At 46.5% G+C, this 20,235-nt stretch overlaps 1 protein-coding gene across 1 annotated transcript in view; it reads left to right on the top strand.

Annotated features, from left to right (window-relative positions):
- Positions 1-1,467: 1,467 nt before the first annotated feature.
- The window catches only part of STX1A (syntaxin 1A), a 102,688-nt gene continuing 83,920 nt past the window's right edge, over positions 1,468-20,235 (top strand). The window contains exons 1-3 of the mRNA XM_019521848.1: positions 1,468-1,504; positions 2,077-2,208; positions 16,287-16,360. Coding sequence (XP_019377393.1) covers positions 1,468-1,504; positions 2,077-2,208; positions 16,287-16,360 — 243 coding nt within the window. The remainder of the gene's footprint in view (positions 1,505-2,076; positions 2,209-16,286; positions 16,361-20,235) is intronic.

The following is a 20,235-nucleotide window of genomic DNA, read 5'->3' as shown; positions in this document are numbered from 1 at the left end:
CGGGGCACTCATGGCTAATGGCAGACAGAGCCCCCCAGCACTGCACAGCTCCAGGTGAGTCCTAGGATCTGGAGGTGGTGACAGGGAGTAGGGAGAGGCCAGCCTGGCTGCATCATGCGATGCTCTCCATAGCTCATGTGCAGCTCTTGGGACTTGGCCAGAGCTGTGCACCACTAGGGGGAGCCCTGCACGATAGAGCCGGTGGCGTGGCCCTGCTCCCTGCCACCACATGCAGCTCCTGTGAGTTGGCTGGTGCGGCAGGGAGTGGAGCCAAGCTGGCCTAGCTCCATCGCGTGGGGCTCCCCACCACTCCTGGCCAAGTCCCAGGAGCTGCACATGGCAGCAGAGAGCAGAGCCAGGCTGCCGGTTCTATTGCCTGTGGCTCCTAGCCAAGTTCTGGGAGCTGCACATGACCCCCGGGAGTCCCACACCACGGAGACAGGCTGGCCCGTGCTTCTGCAGACCCAGGCTCTGTGCTCCCACCAGCTCTGGCCCCAGCATGGGCCTCATGCTCCTGCCAGTCCCGGCTTATGCTCCAGGCTCCCACCAGTCCTGGTGCTGGCCCTTTGCTCCCACGCAGCTGCAGTTTCCCCCCTGCTCACCACCAGTTCCCTACCTACTGCCAAGAGTGCTGCAGCAGGGACAAGAGGAGGAGCCGCTGGAGGCAGGGGGTCTGGAAGCTGCACACACTGGCCAGGGCCCTCCCGCAGGTGAGGGTGGGAGTGCAGCGTGCTACCCTTATGGGAGTGGGCAGGGCTTGGCCCTATGCAGAGTGCAGCAGAGGCAGCCGTAGGCCAGGCCAGGTACAATTAGTTGATGGGCGCCTGTCCATGGGCTGGATGAAATTGCTTGGCCAGCCGGATCCAGCCTGTGAGCTGTATTTTCCCCACCTCTGTTCTGGAGAAATACTGAGGGAGATTAATGATACATGAGTTTGACACAAAAGTAGTTGGGGGAACCTGGATGGTGAGAGAGGAAAAACTGCTTGATTTTCCCTGCCAATACTTCTGTTTACACCTAAAAGTCTCTTGTTCCTCCAAACTATAAAAAATGGAATCCCATTAGTTTGTCATGTTCATGACTGACTGCCCAGATCCACTCATGACATGGGATTGTGAGTCCCATGTCATTTCAGTCCAAATATTTCTGCAAGAGGCAACAATTCCCCATCAGGGAGCTGGAGGGCAGAGCCTGGTAATTAGTCAAACAGTGTCACTGAAGACTGCTAGCTTTTGGGGTTGAAAGCTCTTGGCAGTGTACCTCCCCCAGGGTGTCACTAGCTAGGCTGTCCAGTATTGTCGTCTAAAACTCTGTTTCTCCCCAGTTTCTGGTTGGAAAAGGTGGTGAAACCCCTGCTTTCTGATTGGCCCTAACTAAAGTTCCCCTGTAGAAGAGCAAAGTGAGAGTCTAGTGCAGAGTATCAACAGGTAGTGCCTGCAGACTGGAATCGGCATATCAAATCCTAGCATGTCTGACATCAAAGTTGCTCCCCCTGTACCGCTGGGTACCTTGGGGAAGGGCTTGACAGGATTCATTTCTGGTGCCAGTGGTCTCACTCACAAGCCTGAAGTCACAAGCTTCTCACCTGCTCTGCAGTGACTCTCCTAATCTGCTTCCCCAAGGGAGGGCGGGCAGCACTGTAGACTCCAGCTGCTAAACCTGGTGGGGATGGGGGAGGAAGTGCTTCACACTAGCACCCGGCTGTGACCCTTCTTGCAGTGAGATACCAGGGCAAGAAAGAGCAGGGTGCTGAGCCTTATCCTTCTTGGGACCAAACCCTACATCCTCCTGTTCTGGAGGTCATGAAGGCAGGAATGCAGGTGAGGTGGTCTTTGACTCCTGGGCAGAAGGACCTCAGTTTCTGATGCTGGGCAACGGTGACCTATGCCCTGGTTCTGGTGAGCCTAAAAGTAGCAACCGGATGGGTGCAGGATTGCTGGTTGGAGGGAGAGGTTGCCTGGGTAACAATGTGAGGTTCTTGAAGGGACCCATGTTGCCCTTTTGGGAGGGAATGCAGGGAGGCTGCATGTGCTTGCAGGACTTGAACAACTGAGTCATTTAGTGACTTGACCAAAGTGGGATCATTGAGTATCTCCAAGGCAACCAACTTTATTTTCTCCTTTTTCCCTCTAGAAACAAAGGAGGAGCTAGAAGAATTAATGTCCGACATCAAAAAGACGGCAAACAAAGTGCGCTCCAAGTTAAAGAGTAAGTAGCTGTTTGCAGCGTTCCTACAGACTGTAAGGGAATGGCCTCCTGACTCCTGCACCAGTCTGTCTCTTAGCTCCCTAAAGGGATCTTGTGTACCTACTAGACTTTGATCAGTGGCTTCTGTGCCATTGAACCAAGTTCAGAACGCTATGTATGCTCCAGTTTTGCAATTACACAATGTACTGTGGCATTTATTGCTCCCTTCAGCTTTTTTTTAATGCTAAGTATCTAGCCTTTCTGGCTATGAAGATCATTTCTTAAAAATAAATTGACCCGCATGGAAAATGCTGCTGCTCTGGAAAAGAGCTTAAACCATGGCTGAGTGCAGAGACCCTCCCTGACCATCTTGTTTGAGCTACTGCAGACTCTGACTGTGTGGCCAGGGAACCTAGTATTTTTCCTCAGCTACCACAGCATTGAGTATTTTGCTACAGAATGATATTTCCCAGCTCCCAGCCTCATCATGCACATGGGAGGATGGAAACAGAAGATATGGTCCGATAAACTACCATTCCTGCAAAATTTAGGAGTGCTCGGCATGTAGTCAAATCACTCAGTACCACAGTTTGGCCATATCCTTCCATTAGCAAACTGAACTCGGGTAGAAAGCTGCGCATCAGAGTTGGTATAAAGGGACTGCTTAGCATCCTGACTTCTGTGAGCAGGTTTGTTCCCTGAGGAGCTCCTCAGTCACTCCTCCCCACTAAAACAGTCTTTAAGCCTCAAACAAATCCAGATCTTTATGCCCTGTCCCAGGCACTAGGAGGGGAATCCCCTTGATTCTGGCCTCCAGCAGAGCAGGTTTGCTCCTCTTTGTAGCAAGCTGTTCGACTCATGGCTTTCTTCTCTGCAAACTGTTCCCCTACAGCTTACCCTTCTCCCCCCTCCAGGTTTTAAGCTGTCTGTGGGATGCTCCCTTATTAGCAGAAGGCGCCGCAGCTGCAGATCCCTAATAGACCTGGCTACCCCTTCTTACAGGGACAGACCATGCTGTTATAGTTGGGTATTAGAGAAGGAAGAGCTATGTGTAGTAGATTGCTCAGTGTGGTCCCTGCCTGCACAAGATGGGTCCATGCAGGAGCTTCACTAGTATCTTCCAGTCTAGTATGAAAGACCCAAAGCAACAAGCTTCCCAACCCTTCTAGTCAGAGATGACCTGCATCAGATATTTAGCTGTAACTTGTATTCATCCTGTGGGCCCTAATTATGCCCAGCTGGACTGTACCAAGCAATTACTTGCTTGCTGTAGGGATTACACCTTTCTCAGGCTGCCTCTGATGAACTGTTTGCCATCTGTAGCTTTAATATCTATTTGTAAATTGCCCTGTGCAGCCCTCAGGTTGTATTTGTCACTGCTTTCTCTGATATTTTTTTTTTGCTGATATTAAAGTGTTGTGACAGTCTATATAGGCTCTGTGCATCCTGATTGCAGGAAGGGGTTAATGCAGTCCCATGGAGAGAGTCTCATTTTGGAGCACAGTGATAGAGGGGAAAGAACTTCTACAGAGCTCTAATGAGAGGGTTTGAGATGCAGAAGCTGAAAGGCCTAGTGAGCAGCTGGGGTGGTAATTAGTATCTGTATGGGCCTGCTGTTTTCACTGGCATTTGTTGGAGGAGTTGCTTCCCTCATCTTGTTCCGTTAAACAAGGCTACAGTAAGTGAAAGCAGTTTGGTTTGCCTGGGTAGCTGATGGCTGAAAAGAGTGCCCTGTGGGGTAAACTTTATATATATCCTCAAGGAAGAACTGCATCTTCCTCTGTTAATAGAGCACATCTGAGATGTGCTTGTCTTCGGGTCCCAATACCAAATGCATTATTCCCCGGGCACCCTCATTAGGATTACACAGAGTGGAACTACCTCCACTGCAAGACATGACCGGTATAACAGGGTGACATCCCCAGAGGTAACCAGAAGCCCCTGGAGGCCTCCAAAAATTCCCATTTTGCCCTGCTCACTCTGGGAACAGTCTCCCCTTCATTCTCCTGCCACATCTTGATGTCTTTTATGGTTATAAAAGGGAGGCTGCCCCAGGGCTTTCCAGACCTGGTTTTGCTCTAGTGACTACCCGGTGGCTATAGTCCTTTGACTTATGAGCTAATTGCATGGCTCCGTAGCTTCCCTACACCATGCTGTACACTTTGCAGAAGGGATCATCGTGGACAATTTTTCTGTCACACATCTACATTCACGCAGCCCTCCTCCAGATCCTCAGACCCTCAGTCTCTTACACAGCCCTCTTCTGGGCCTTCAGAGTGCTCGGTCTCGCACAGCCCCATCCCCTATGCAGGCTTCCGAGGCCACTTGTTCCAGATGCCTTCTCCTGCCCCATAAGCCCTCTTCTGTTCCCTGCACTGGTTCAGAGGTCCAGTACTTTCCCTCAGGTCTCCCTCTCGCCTGGCATGCTTTTCCCTCTTGGACCCCCATCATCACAGATGGTACTGCACCCTGCGTCTCTCTACACTGTACCACCAGTACTCTGATCCTCTTTTCTCTGGCTGTGACCACCCTTTGACCTTCGGCCTATCCAAAGCCCTGGCCCCAACTGGACTTTTGGGATCAGTCCCATGATTACTAATCCTTACTTGCCCGTGGGTCCACTCTCTGTATAGCCAGCTGTTTCCCTGCCAATGCACTAATGTAACACCTGTACAAGATGAAACAGGCCAGTGTGCTGAAACAGAGGCTCCTTCCTCTCTGGAGTGCTTGGGTTTGAAGTTACAGGACAAGGTAAAACCTCTGTTCTGGTATTTGTCACTTTTGCCAAGACAGATTTGTCCTCACTAGGCTCTGCATCAGTAGTACAATCTTCATGTCTAGTGGCCAGCTGGGTAATCAGTTTATTCCAGACATATACTTCTCTCCTCCTGGGTCAGTCATTTAGATTGATATATGGTGCCAGTTCTGAAGATGCAGGGCCCTTCTAGGGAGGACTGGAGTGAGGGAGAGAGTAAAGGAAGGTCATCTCTTTTATCAGTGCTCTTCATTTTGCTGGCATCTTTCTACCCTGCGGCAACAAAGAAAAGGCTGTGTAGTGAGCTTGATGGACAGCTTCCATTATCAGAAGAATCAATCTTTGTAACAACCAGGAAGTGAAGACAATGAGACTGTTGACCCGAGGATGACTGCAGCATGCAGAAATACTCTGACTAGGTCTTGCTGGTGATGGATTTAAGAAACACTTGAGACAGACTGGAGCCCCAGGTGGCAGACTTATTCAGCCAGGGCTACACAGTGTCTCCTGCTGTGATTCTGGTGACCACAGTGTCTGGAAATTGCAGTCCATAGAGAGTTTTAGCACAGTGACTCTTGAACTTTTCCTTTAGTGGTTAGCTTTCCTTTTTGCACTGAGTTTGGTCTATAAAAGCAGACTGCTGGCCTTTTGGGGCACAAGTTTGGACATGCGCCATTTCAAGGGCCAATTGTTGCATCCTGTACAATTAGGAAAATAATGTTGTTGCCTCTTCAGGAGACATTTTCACTCCGTTCCATGATTATGCCGCTCTGGAAATTTGTGCTAGTGTTGAATAGGCCTGCCATGTAAGAATGCTTTTCTCTAGCACTGTGACTGTCATGGCCACCCCACAGCATTTTTCAAATATGGATGGTTGAAAGTATTTTGCTTGTCAGGCCAGGCCTCTCTTGGTCTGCTATCTGGTACCATGTAAACCAGTACAGCCTGTTCCATGGTCAGGTTGTCAGCAATTAAACTGGCACCCACACCTGGGCTATCCTGGATGAGGAGGGTGTGTGGACACCCAGCAGGACTAAAAACAACACCTGTCAAATGGCAGATGAGCTCTCTGCGAGGGAACACCCAGCCATACCAGGAGAGAAGATGGGCACCGCCAGGTCACTGCCCAGAAAATGACCAGTGACACAAAGCCACTCAACTAACCTAGGAGGATTGTAACAGCATCTAAGGTGCCCCAACAGTCACAGCAGCCTCAGGACCGACTGGACTTGAAGGTCTTTAGGGACTTGACCCTGTATGTACTCCATTGTGCATATACTGTGTGTGCCTGCACTTTGCGTGCCTCAGACTAAAGAGTTCCCAGCCAGCAGTGGCCATCCAGTGCTGGCTGGGAATCTGAGCTGGGGGATGTGGGGGGCAGGGTCTCCCAGTGTGCTCCCCAGTGGACCCAGAAGTGGACCGGAAATACTTCTCGGTTTGCTGCCGAGCATGTGGAGGGTCCCCCCACGCTCCTGTGGGACACTCCGTGCACCCCAGCACCGCAGTGTTCACAAGCCGCATGTAGAGGCATGCAGAAAAACTTTTAAATCTGTGTCTATGTCTGAATCACTGATTCTCCAAATCAGCATCAAATCCTCAGATTCAGATTAGGTCGAATTGAAGCAGGGACAGTGATCCAAATCCACGAATCAAATCAGTGTTCCTGATTCAGGCCGAATCCGAATTGAATAGGGCCCCCTTCACACACCCCTAAGAAAGAGTATCCCTTAGAGCTTTCACTTCCACTTCTTATTCATCGTTAGTGCAAAGAGAGAATATATTTAAATAAGGGTGACACTTACTTTGTTTGGGGGAAACTTACTGCAGGTCACTTCTTTTGGCTGAGGGAAAATCAATTCAGGAGTATTTTGACAAATCATCTATATTTGGCTCAGCCTTCATCTGGCCCCACAGGCTTCATGTATAGCGGGATCAGAAGTCAATAGTGTTGGACTCGAGAGTTCCTTTCCTCAAGCTATTTACTCAAGAATTCAGTTCTTAGAGAACAGATGGGGGCAGAGGAGGGTAAACTGAATTGCCTAGGAAGGAAATGAGAAACAAATTGTCTTCAAAATACTCCTCATAAAAACTTCTGCTTAAGAAAGTCTGAGGAAACACTGCATCCCCATATGAATGTCACTGGGGTTCCTAAAAAGCACTTTAGTGCTAAAATCTAGAGCTTCTCCAGTGTTTCTTAGTATTTGAACTATTGGCATGGACTTCCCTTGAGTCCCATGTGAGCGGTACCTTGCAATCAGCTGCCTTCAGTATTGAGCAGAACTTTGTATGGTGATGTGGCACCATGGACATCAATTTTATCAGTTCTAGGTAAAAAAGGACTGCCAGTATGCTTGTCTGGCACCCACCCATAAGCCACACTGGAGATATGCATGTAGTACCAAAAGGTGAGCTGGGATGTTCATGGTACTATACTGCTCTCCAGTACCAACCACAGGCCAAGGTAAACTTTTTAGTGATTCTTTTTTCAACAGTGCCTCCTTTGGGCTCTGAGATGTTACATTTCTCAATTGCCAGCAAGGACAAGCAGGATCCTGCTGCTATTGTCCTAACTTCACTTTTTTATATCCTACCTGGAGGAGCATGGTATTCTATTCTTGAACCCCATCAGATTCCCTGTAGGTCTTAGCTGCTGCCTGTTTCTTTCTTTGGTCTCCATCATAATAAACGTCCTCTGACAGAAAGGCTGAATGACTGCACTTCTGTGGAGAATAAATTAGTCATTACTGAGCTTGACATTCTGGAGTTTGATTTATCAGGCAATCGTGGCAAAATGTGAATTTAATTAAATGACCTCCAGAAAAAAAGAGAACAACCTATGGACACTGTCAGAGAAGGCAAATGGCTGATGAGATCTATTTGCAGATGACCTTAGATGGCCTTTTCTTTGGTTATAACACAGTGACATTCCCAAGTAAGAATGTGTCATTTGAGGGCAATGTCATCAGTGAGAAGACCGATATCAGAGCCCTATACTCATTAGGTTTCCATACCTTCCTGCCTTCTAGGCTGCTCTCCCCAAAAGGCTCAGGTTGGCCTATACTAAAAATAAAATAAGTCTTAATATAGATAAAATATTAGCATAACATAGAAATTGATAAAAAAAAAAAAAATTCTTCAGACATCATCCCAAAACTTAGCTCTATCTGCTAAAAGACTGCCAAAAAAAAAAAAGACTTTCTTCTGGAAAATATCCAGGATTTGGCTCTCATGGATCACAAGGGGGGAAGGTGTTTCAGAGGTGAAGAGTGACTGTCAAGAATGAATTCCCATGTTTTTGCCAAACAAGCTTGGTGCACAGATGTAATTTAAAGGAGAGTGTTCTTGGCTGTCTTTATGATGGAACATAAAGGAGGAGGTAGCCCTCCTTGGGTATGTAGGGCTCAGGCCATTTAGGGCCTTATAGGACCGGCTCCATGGATGCAGGGAGAGCAGTGGACATGATACACCTTCGCTTTAGCAATGCTTTTGATACAGTCTCCCCCAGCATTCATGGAAGCAAGCTAAGGAAATATGGGTTGGATGAATGGACTGTAAGGTGGATAGAAAACTGGCTGGATCATTGGGCTTAAAGGGTAGTAATCAATGGCTTGATGTGTAGTTGGCAGCTGGTATTGAGTGGACTGTCCCAGGGTTCGGTCCTGGGGCTGGTTTTGTTCAATATCTTCATCAACGATCTGTAAGATGGGATAGAGTATACCCTCAGCATGTTTGCTGATTACTCCAGGTTGGGTGGAGTAGCATATACACTGGAGGGTAGGACTGGAATTCAGAGAGACCTAGACAAATTGGAGGGGTGGACCAAAAGAAAATCTCACGAGGTTCAATAAGAAGAAGTGCAAAGTCTGCACTTAGGACAGAACAACCCCACGCAGTGGTACAAGACTGGAGACTGACTGGCTAAGCAGCAGCTCAACAGAAAAAGACCTAGGTGTTACAGTGGACAATAAGCTGAATATGAGCCAGCAGTGTGCCCCTGTGAAGAAGGTAATGGCATACAGGAGCTGCATTAGCAGGAACATTGCCAGCAGATTGAGGGAAATGATTGTTCCCCTCTATTCATAGATTGTAAGGCTGGAAGGGACCTCAGAAGATCATCAGGTCCAGCCCCACTGCACCAGGCAGGAAAGACACCTGGGGTCAGGTGAGCCCAGCAAGGTGACCGTCCAGTCTCTTGAAGATTTCCAGAGTAGGCAATTGCACCACGTCTGGAGGGAACTTATTCCACAGTCTGGACACCCTGACTGTGAAGAAGTTTTTCCTAGTGTTGAACCTGAAACAGTCTTCCAGGAGTTTGTGGCCATTACTCCTGGTGAACAATTGTTCACTGAGCCCTGATGTAGTGGTGAGCTGCTACCAAGTCCCCTCTCAGCCCTCTCTTTTTCAGGTTGAAGAGTCCTAGGTCCCTCAGCCTTTCCTTGTATGGCTTGCCATTCAAGTCTGTCATCATACAGGTGGCCCTTTTTACCACATCCTTGTTAAAGTGTGGTGTCCAGGTGAAGCTAACACCCTGGAGAGGAGGAACCAGATCCAGGCTGACCTAGACAGGTTGGGGAAGTGAGCAGAGAGCAACAGGATGTAAGTCAATAAGGACAAGTGCAACGTGCTGCATCTAGGGAGAAAGAACTGCCATCATACCTTTAGGCTGGGGAGCGACCTTCTCAGCACCACTGAGGCAGAAAGAGATCTTGGAGTCACTGTTGACTCTAGGATGAACATGAGTTGTCAGTGTGATGAAGTAGTTGGCAGAGCCAATCACACCTTGTCATGCATCCCTAGGTGCTTCACAAACAGGTCCAGGGAGGTGATTCTCCCTCTCTATGTGACACTGGTCAGGCTGCAGCTGGAGTATTGTGTCCAGTTCTGGATGCCACAATTCAAGTGGGATGCGGATAACCTAGAGAGGGTCCAAAGAAGAGCCACTTGTCTGATTAGAGGCGTGCAGGGAAGGCCCTACAAGGAAAGGCTAAGGGACCTTAACCTCTTCAGCCTCTCCAAGAGAAGGCTGAGAGGGGACCTTGTGGTGGCGTACAAATTCATAAGGGGAGAGCAACATGAAGTAGAAGACAATCTGTTTACCAGGGCACCCCCTGGAACAACAAGGAACAATGGCCATAAGCTACTGGAGAGAAGGTTTAGACTGGACATTAGAAAAATGTTCTTCACAGTCAGGGTTGCCAGGATCTGGAATGGGCTTCCAAGGGAGGTCGTGCTCACCCCATCCTTGGGAGCCTTCAAGAGGAGACTGGACAGGCACCTGGCTGGGTTCACATGACCCCAGGTTTGGTGACCCTTTTTGTGCCAGTCAGGGGCAGGGGGTCAGACAAGATGGCCCGCCGAGGTCCCTTCCGACCCTTGAATCTTTGAATCAGAGCCAGACACAATACTCCAGCTGTGGTCTCACCAATGCTGAGTAGAGCAGAAGAATCACTTTCTTGGTTTTGCTGGAGATGCATCCATTGATGCTTGCCAGAATATTATTTGCCCTGCTGGCTACAGCATCAGACTGCTGGCTCATATTTATACTGTGCTCTATTATTACCCCCACATCCCTTTCATTCATGGTGCTGGTCAGTTTGGTTCCACCAAGCCTGTAGGTGTGTAGGGGATTGTTCATCCCCAGGTAGAACATTATATTTCTCAATGTTGAACTTCATCTGTTCCGATTCGCCTAACTTGCCAGCCTATCTAGGTCTACCTGTATCTGTAGCCTATCTTCAGGTGTGACCATGCTTCCCCATAACTTGGTGTCATCCGCGAACTTGGACAATGAACTCTTCACCCCCACATCCAAATCATTGATAAAAATGTTGAAAAGCACTGGACCAAGTGGGGACCACCAAGGGACACCACTGGCCACTTTCTGCCAGGACAACACAGATCCGTTCTTTAGAACTCTTTGGGTCCTACCCCAAAGTCAGCTTCCTTCCCACCTAACCGTCTTGCAGTTAAGCCCACAATCCTCCAATTTTCTCAAGAAAACATCGTGGGATACCAGATCAAAGGCTTTTTGGAAGTCAAGGTGTACAATGTTAGCCTCCTCTCTCTTATCCAGGTGGTGAGTTACCTGATCATAAAAGGAGATGAGGCTGGTAAGACAAGACCTGGCCATGACAAAGCCATGCTGGCTCTCATTCAGAATCCGACCTTCTGCAAGCGTATTCGGCACTGGTGAGGCCATATCTGGAGTACTGTGTCCAGTTTTGGGCTCCCCACTACAAAAAGGATATAGACAAATTGGAGACAATCCAGTGGAGGCTGGAGCTAGAATAGTCTTAGTGTCGACAGATAACAGAACAAGGAGCAGTGGTTTCAAGTTGCAGCAAGGGATTAGATATTAGAAAAAACTTTCTGTCCAGGAGGGAAATAAAACACTGGAACAGGTTACCCAGAGAGGTTGTGGGAACTCCATCTTTGGAGGATTTTAATACCCGGTTTGACAAAGCTGTGGCTAGAATGATCTAGTTGGGATGGCCCTGCTTTGAGCAGGGGGTTGGACTGGATGACCTCCTGAAGTCCGTCCCTTCCAACCCTAATTTTTTTTTATTCTAAGTTACCCTACAGAAAAGGTGCTGAGGGGATGGTAAGTACTCTCTCATCACTCTTGGGGACCTTGCCACTAGGAAAGAGTTGAACCAGTTAAGAGCACTGCTCCAAATACACGCCAGGTCATGTAAATGCATTATGAACACCTAATGATTAACTGTATCAAAAGCTACTGAAATACTGAAGCAGTTGAAACTGATCTATATATATCAGGCAAGACCATGCTTCCTCAATCCCAAATTCTATATTGGATTCAACGAATTGTTACGTGCAAAGGAGGTAGAAAACTCGTCACCGTGGACTGTGAATAACTCAATTTCCAGATTTACCACGGCATTCACTCCCAAAACAGTTCTGCTAGGTAACACTTTGCAGATACAACTGTAGTAGAGACGAAAGAGTCTCTCTGCTGCAGGCACTGCCATAGTACAGTCCTTTAAAAAGCAACTATGCTGCAATTAATTGGCTTTGGTATTAGTTGAGTTGCGCTTTAACTGCCTACTCTTCTGCTTCGGCCATCCCAGCTGGCCTGTATACCAGGGAGATCTGTGCCACTGCAGTGATGGGTCTGTATGCCTGTGTGCTGCCATATCTACAGCCAAGGTCAGCGTACTTATTCCACAGTTTGACCAGGCCATCAACAGAGTAGCTGTCACAGTCAGTGGGAATATCCCCCAGGGAGTTCTGGAATTCCACAGGCTCAGTGAGTCTGCAATCAAGAGAAGATAAAGTACATCTCAAGCAGCTCCTCTGCCCATCATCAGGGCTCATACGAGGGAGTTAAGTTTCACTAGTTAAGCATAGAAACAATCATTCTCTGGAATTAACGTATAAGCAATCACATCAGTATATCAAGCTTCAAAACCCGCTTGCCAAAGTTCTCAGAAGTTGCTTCTACAGGGGTCATAAATGGGGAGCTCCATGGCTTGATAATGGTAGAATCATCCATCTCTTGACCAGTTAGCAATATGCATGAAAATATATGCCCAAGTTTTAGCTCTAGGAATGCTTGGAGCCAAGGTTCTCTGGGAAATGCTTTTCCGATTCAGTGGGCAGGACAATTAATATGTGCATTTCTGCCTGTTTCATTACTGCAGAGAATCTTGAGGTGAAATCAAGCATAGTATAGTAACAATTATTTAACTGACTCCATTATATCCAAAATGGTTCTGATTCCGACAACTATGGTCAGCTGTGAGTGCACCACTCCACTTGTTCCTCCGTCACATCTCCTGCCTCAAGACAAAAATACAGTTCAACATTCCAGTCATCCTCTATTGCACCCAGCAGCATGGTGTTTGAATGGACTTTGGAAGATCCTGTTCAGTCCATGCTATCTGGTAACACAAAAGAATCTACAAGGAAAGTATCCATATCCAAATAGAGAAGAACTTGGACATGGTGAGACTGAGATTTGTTATACGTCTTCTACAGTCACCATGACCAAACATACCAGGTATCTCTTATCATTGAAATGTATGTTTCTCTTTGAATTGTCTGAGTATTCTTGGTATCTGTTGAAAGGTGAAGGACACTAGTAAATAATGAATAACCTCTTGCCCCCTGGACTACAAGTGGGACTTGGAAGGTTTTCCCCAGCAGCATTGAAACCAGCCCTGTTGTGGGATTTCAGCCTGGTACTCTCAGTCTTCAGCAAAAACTCTGTTTGAGCTGTACTACTTTACCTCTCCATAAAGGTAGCCTTGGCCATAGCCTTAGTATCAGCTAGGAGGCTGGAGGAACTGGGTGGTCTTATATCAGATCTGTCATGCTAAAAAAAAGTTTTCCCTTGAACAGCACTAGGAAATGACGTCTTAGAATAGGCTGAGTTTCCTATTAATCAAGTACTGCAGTTACCCATGTTCTTTCTCACACCTTGTACAGCTGCAAAGTGTTAAAATTATTCTAATATAATAAAGGGCTTAGTCCGTCTGTCTGTCTGTCCATAATACTCTTGGAGCACTTTGGTTACTGAAACAACCAGAGTGCTCCAAGAGCATTACGGACACGAGGTGGTGGCGGCGGCACAGCGGAGCGCCACCATAACGGCGGGGACAGAGCAGGGAGGCGAGTGCTCATTTGATAAGCTTTAGTTAAAGCGCCATCACCACCATTTTTAAGCACAGGAATACTGATACCCAAGATGCTGGAGTTTGCTGGAGCACGGTAATTGAGTCTGCTCCAGCAGATTCAATTAATTGAGCCTGCTCATGTATAGGCACCCTGTGAAATGAGGCAGTTTCCATTCAGAGACTCCCAAAGTGGCCCACTGTCCCTTTCCTGACAGAATAAGACACAACTTTACCAAAATACTGACAGGAATACATGTTGGGGCCTATTCTCTCTGTGTTCATACAGCTTCCTTTGTTTCCCTTAACGTCCCATCACTGATGTATAAGGCATCTGCATGGGTCTGTAGGCATGGTTTTGTTAAACATGCACTGGTACCAGAATCTATCTGCTTTGACTGCCTCTTTTGTAAAGCAGTGCTTTGATCTGTTCAACAGCCAAGTTATGAGCAGTCTCCTCCTTGGCATTGTATGCAGAACCTCTAGGTGGAATATGAACAGGGACAAGCACTGAAAGATGACAAAAGAGCCTTTTACCCGTAGTAACTGAAATTTTTTGAGCTATATTGTCTCCCTCTATTCCATGGCTTGACCTCCTTCCCCTCTGCTTTGCATTCCTAAGTAAATATGCTTAGGCATTCTGCCGAAGAAAAAGGAAGCAGAATGCTGGCTGGTCTGGTCCCTTGCCATCCTTTACACCTTCTGTGCAGTGCCTGAAGATAGATAGGTTGTATGCCTGAGCCGCACAGGTACTTCTAGCAAGAAAATCTCTGGTTTTGAGTCTAGGCAGCAACTGTGCATTCATAGTGAAAAAACATGGGGCGGCATGTCTTACAGAAGAACCCCACTTTACACCACTAGCACATACCTCATGTCTGAATCCAGAAATGTTGAATACTTGCAGCTCGTTCTAACTACAGTGGATCCACCTCTGAAAAATGGGCCACGGACTCAAGGGGCATTTATACACATACTCCAGGAGGTGAGGGGGAGAGATGGGGGGAATGACGGTCAGAGTGGCTCTCGGAGCGTCACATGTATCATTGTCCCCACACTGAAAAGTGGCGGTGAGAGCACTTTAACTAAAGATCTTCAAACCAGCTTTAGTTAAAGTGCCCTCGTTGCCATTTTTCAGCATGGGAACGCTGATACATGTGAAGCTGGAGCGCAGCAATTACCACACTCCATCAGACTCAATTAATTGAGTCTGCTCCAACGTACTTTAATTACAGTGCATTGGAGCAGCCTCAGTGCACATGTAAAGGCACCCAAGGTGCTGAACTCTAGGCATACAAGCATTTATTATTATAGCCCTGTTTTCCAACTGAAGATTTCTTTACCCTGGCTTGTCACCTTCTGTAGGGCCAGATCCAGATAAACTTGGTCCCACTGAGCAGAACCTTGATGCCCATGTAGTGTGTTAGGAGTGACCAGAAAGGTTTGTAGAGTCAGATGTTCTTCTATGTGAAGAAGGAGGTAGAAACCAGATGAGCAGTGTCCTACAGGACTTCTTTGGCTCCCAAAAAAAGGCAGCCTGACTTTGCTAGCACAGTAACATTTTTAAGTAGTATGCTTTTGAGCTGGTGGTGAAGAGCATATCCCCCATCTCTTTGAAGTGCAGCCATATTTCTTATCCTTTGCCTCCATGTAGCAGTCAGGGCCCTTTCAGAGCTGCCCTTTCTTTCTGTGGCTTGATGGTACCTGATACAGCTGCTTCTCTTTCTACAGCAATTAATGTGCTTTTGGACAAGTAAGGAATTAATCTTACTTGGCTGCAGTACTAGGCATAATTAAAAAGGCAAATATCCACTTTGCTGCAAGTCGTTCACCAGAAATTCATAGCACAACCTCAAAATCTGCCCTTCATTGCTAATCAGTCTCTTCCCAATATGTGGGTTTGTAGTGGAGACTCCACAGCTGGGAGGCTGTACATTTTAAATGTCCGTGTAAGAGCTCTGAACTTTGGTAGCTGGCAGATCAGTTCTGGAGTAGAATCCACACTTGTGGAGTCCATTCCCAGGCTTTGAATGGCTGGTGCCATCATAAGGAAGATTGGACTCTGGTCTGTGCTTAGGTCTACAAGGCACTATGACAATATATATGAATAAATAATATCCAGCAGGGTGGAGATCATGGTGCTCCTGGACTCTTGGCAGAGTCAGACTGCTTACACCTTGACTGTTCAGACGCAGTCACCTGGGAGAGAACTGTTCTCAATCCAGCTTCAGGAAAGCTTTTTTTTTTTCTTTTTTTTTTTATATGAGAGAGGAACTGTGGGTAGAAATCGGAAAGAGCCATTTCAGTTGTACAGTGAGCTAAACTATTTTTTTCATGTAGCTCAGAGCTCGTGATTTACACCAGCGCAGCTTACATTTCTATTAGAAGAAACACTGCTGCGCTGGGCACAGTACTCTTGCACTCCGTTTTACTTCCCTGTTCTTTCTCAGGGGGGAGAGAGAGATTCTTCAGATGTTTAAATAAGCAAGCCTGCTGTTTGAAAATAGAAGAAGAGACAGCTGGAGTTAGTTCTTTGCACTCAGGAAAGCTGTTTGTAGCCTAGGGTAAAATTCAGGCCAGTGTCAGGAAATAGGGGGTACAGTGGGACCCAGATGCTTCTCTCGAGTTCCAGTTTGTGCAGTAGTTTTGCAAAGCAGCTGCTTTTTTCCTTCTAAACAGTATGAAGTAAACAGTATCTTTCTACCCACCACCAGGTATTGAACAGAGCATTGAACAAGAAGAAGGACTGAATAGATCATCTGCTGACCTAAGGATAAGAAAAACTCAGGTGAGTCTGTCTCCAGCTGATTCTGGGTGTCGCAAGCATGGCATTTAATTAATTAATGACCATTATTGCATCCAAGAAAGTAACAGACGGTCTGCAGACACTCTGCACACAGCTCAGTAAGCACTGCACAGTTGGTTTGGCAGGGACTATAGAAAGTCAGCCATGTGACAGATTTTAAAGTGTCTACAAATATGCAAGCGTGCTTTGTGCCCTGCCAGTCAGCCATCCTGAACCCAGCACTTTTCTTGTGAATGTGCATGTGCTCTAGATGTAAATTGGTGAAGGCCTATGTATGTGTTGTTCCTATCATGGCCATGCACATCAGAGCTTCTTTGTGGGTAACTTGAAGGCACAGGTTTTGATCCATCCATTTATAATACCTGGCTTAAGAGGATGTTTTATTGGATAAAAAAAAGCAAACTACAAAAGTAATATGTAAGTTTTGGAGACAGCAAGGCCCCTTCTGCAACATGTCCTAAAACTTGTACCTACTTTGATTCTCTGCATGTTTTTAAAGAGCCTGGAAAGATGTTTTACATATTCATAAGTGATGACAGGACTTTATACTAATGCTTATATATGCTTCTGTATACTTGAATTATGTTTTGAACATATCCAGAAAGGATCATTAACTTCCAGTTTGTGTTCATTAGGCCATAACCTACAACTGGGACTTTGCAGTCTTCACGGGCCCTACAAGTCCTACTCTCAAGTACCGACTTGAGAAGTCAAAATACAGTAGTTGCTGCCCTCCAGTATAGTAGTGGATTGTAATGGGAACTAGCATGTTTTTACTTAATCTAATTCCTGAATTCTTTGATCTGTTGTGTAAGTGTTGTCTGCTTTCACTAGTTTCTTAACCTAGCAGTTTCACCCAGTAACTCCATTTCTGAAAAGTTATTCTCTGAGAATGCCTTGTCTTTATTAGCTGAAAAGAAGGTATTCGATATAGGTAGCTCACCAGTATTGTCTGGTGAACCCTGCAGTTTAATTGTGTATATATAAACATTGATTTGAACCTTGAAAATAGGCTGCAGATTGTCATAGCAGTCAGTGCATAAAGCAGGCCCTGGACTGTCTAACACTTGACCTGGAAGGTGAGGACAAGTAAACACTTGTTAATTAAATTTGCAGATATTGCCTTGAAGTGCTAAAAAAATGGCAGACAGAGAAACTGGAAGGGCTCTACCAGGGATTGCAAAAATTAGTAGAAAGTAACACAACAAAATTCCACCCTAGTAAACTGCAGAATCATAAACTGGACAAAATATTGTGAAGCATATGGAGGAACCTGTGAGTCAGTGATGCTGAAAGGATTTGGGACTAAGACGCAGGGAGCAGTGGGCATAGATGGATCTGACAGTTATATCTGTATTGACTAATACCACTATAATCTTTTTAGGACACAATTGTTATGTCTGCATGCTCCTCTGGCAATAAAAGTGAGCTAAATAATTATGTTTCCTTCCAGTTAACAGCTATAGCTATTTAGCATCTAGTAATTACAGTGTGTTGGAGCAGACTTGATTAATTGAGTCTGCTGGTGTGCTAATTAGCATGCTTCAGCCACCTCAGCATGTCGTGTATTCAGCATCCGCATGCTTCAAAATGGTGGCAAGAGTGCTTTACCTAAAACTTGTCTGAGGAGTAACAAAATGAAATTATGCAGAACATGTGAGTTAGCTGTTGAAGAGATGTGCACTTGTGGTAGTGGGATGTACTAGAATCCCCCCTCCCGAGAGGAAAGACAGAATACTAGTTGCTTTAATCACTTCACAAAGGTTTGGCGAAAGCTCTTGTTACTGCCCCAGGAAACAGCTAAGCATGTAGAACCAGAGTCAGCCTTAGGGAAAATGGTGCCCTGGGTGAACATATTTTCCTTCCCACCCACCCATCCCGCCCATTTCAGAAATAAAGCTGTAATCTCAGAAGTTTTTTTATAATTTACTTAAAAAAATACAAAAGAGGAAATGACACAAAATTCAATTCAATTCAATTTTAGTTAAATAATAAATTATAAAAGTCATAAAAAACATTATACGTAAGTGTCACACCACCACCACGTCAGCGAGCGACCTGGAGAGTCCCCAAAGCAAGCTCTCCTCCCCTCCCCTCAACTCCCCTGCCACATCTTGCTGTTAATAGTATCCTAAGGAGGGGTTCGGTAGTGTTTGTATGGAGGCCCCCGCTAGGGGTACTCATGGTCTGCTTGGGGCTCTGCCTCCTGTACACCCTGGCCACCCAGCAACTGTTGGTGTTGAGGCATTGAAGACACTTGCAGCACCTCCTGCCTTGCCCTTTTTAAATTCCCTGTGGTGGCGCCTGTGGCTGATGTGATCAGCTGGCCGCTGCCTAGGTTGATTGACAAAGAGCTTTTAAGTCACAGCGGTGGTGCCATGCATCGCCACGGCTCCAACATTCCCTGTCTTGAAGGTAAGTTTTCCTTTTTCCCCAGGACTCTCTGCTTGGCCCATTCAGGGTTGGCCAGGGATCCAGGGGTGCTCAGGGGGCATGTACGGTCCCCATCATCACATAACCTCCCCCTTAAGTCACCTTGTGGCATCTTCAAGACTACTGTCTTGCCTAACTTCACTTCATGTTCCCTCTGATAGGGTTCTAAGGCTTCCCTGGTCATTCTATCTTCCACGACACACCTGGAGAGGGAGTCAGTCAGTAAATTGTCCTTGCCAGGTCAACGTACTACAGTGAACTTAAAGGGCTGTAAAGCCAATGCCGAGAGAGTAATGTGCACATTGTCTATATGCAACTTTGTTAGCTATTGTAATGGCACGTGATCCATGACCACCATAAATTCGCAGTCTAATAGATAGTACCTGAAATAGTCTACAGCCCACCTTATAGCTAAACATTCTTTCTCTATTGTGGCATACCTGGTCTCTGCGGTATAAAGTTTGAGACTTGCAAATGCTACCGGTCTCTGGGTAGACTCTTGAGGTGCATCCCTAAGTAAGAATACTAACAGGATCAGTATTGTGTCCCATTTGTGGGTATCACTTTGCGTACTCATCTGAATCATCCTCTTCAGAGTGCTGTTCAGTCTTTCAGCTAACCCATTGATTTGTGGGTGGTACACAGACATTCTAAGATGGGTAATCCCCAACGTGCTATACATTGCCTTCATCACCCCAGACATGAAATTAGTCCCTTGATCTGTCAAAATTTCATGAGGGATACCCACTCGTGTGATCCACTTGAGCAGTTTTTCTGCCACCTGAGGAGCCATAATCAACCCAAGTGGCATGGCCTCTGGGAAGCGGGTGGGATGGTCTATAAGCACGAGGATGTACTGATGTCCTGTGCTGGTTTTTGGTAATGGTCCCACAATATCAAGTGCTACCTGAGAAAAGGGAGTTTGTTTCTATTATAGGCATCAGCTGCAAGAAAGCCTTTGGAGGTCTTGGGTCTTTTGACATTTGGGGCATGTGACTCCCCACCGATCTACTTCCTCCTGCAAGCATGGCCAAAAAAAGGTCTAAGTGATCCTTGCCCTAGTTTTACTCCCTCCTAGAATGCATGTCATTGTAAGCAGCTCGGCCCAGTGGACCCCAGTTCTTGGTGCAAGATCTACTCAAGTAAGGGACTGGGAGTACCTGGTATCTAGTGTAGCAGTCACCAGATGATCCCAAGCGGTAACAACAGGACATTCCCACCCTCCTGTTTGAGTCATATCACCAAAACTACAGTTCACAGGTTCCCCACAATCCTCCTCTGGTCCTATCTCTAAATGACTGGGTAGATGTAACAGACCTCCTCAAGACACTTAGGCCAAGGTGACATTCCTTGGCCATATGGCCTATCTTGCCACAGCGATAGCACACCATCCCACATGATGTTATCTTCTATGTTCCTTGCTT

This window comes from Gavialis gangeticus, unplaced genomic scaffold (genome assembly GCF_001723915.1).
Source record: "Gavialis gangeticus isolate Ggan-Ray unplaced genomic scaffold, GavGan_comp1, whole genome shotgun sequence".
Lineage (NCBI taxonomy): Eukaryota > Metazoa > Chordata > Crocodylia > Gavialidae > Gavialis > Gavialis gangeticus.
The sequence above is the reverse complement of the archived record's forward strand: the minus strand, read 5'-3'. Positions and strand labels throughout refer to the sequence as shown.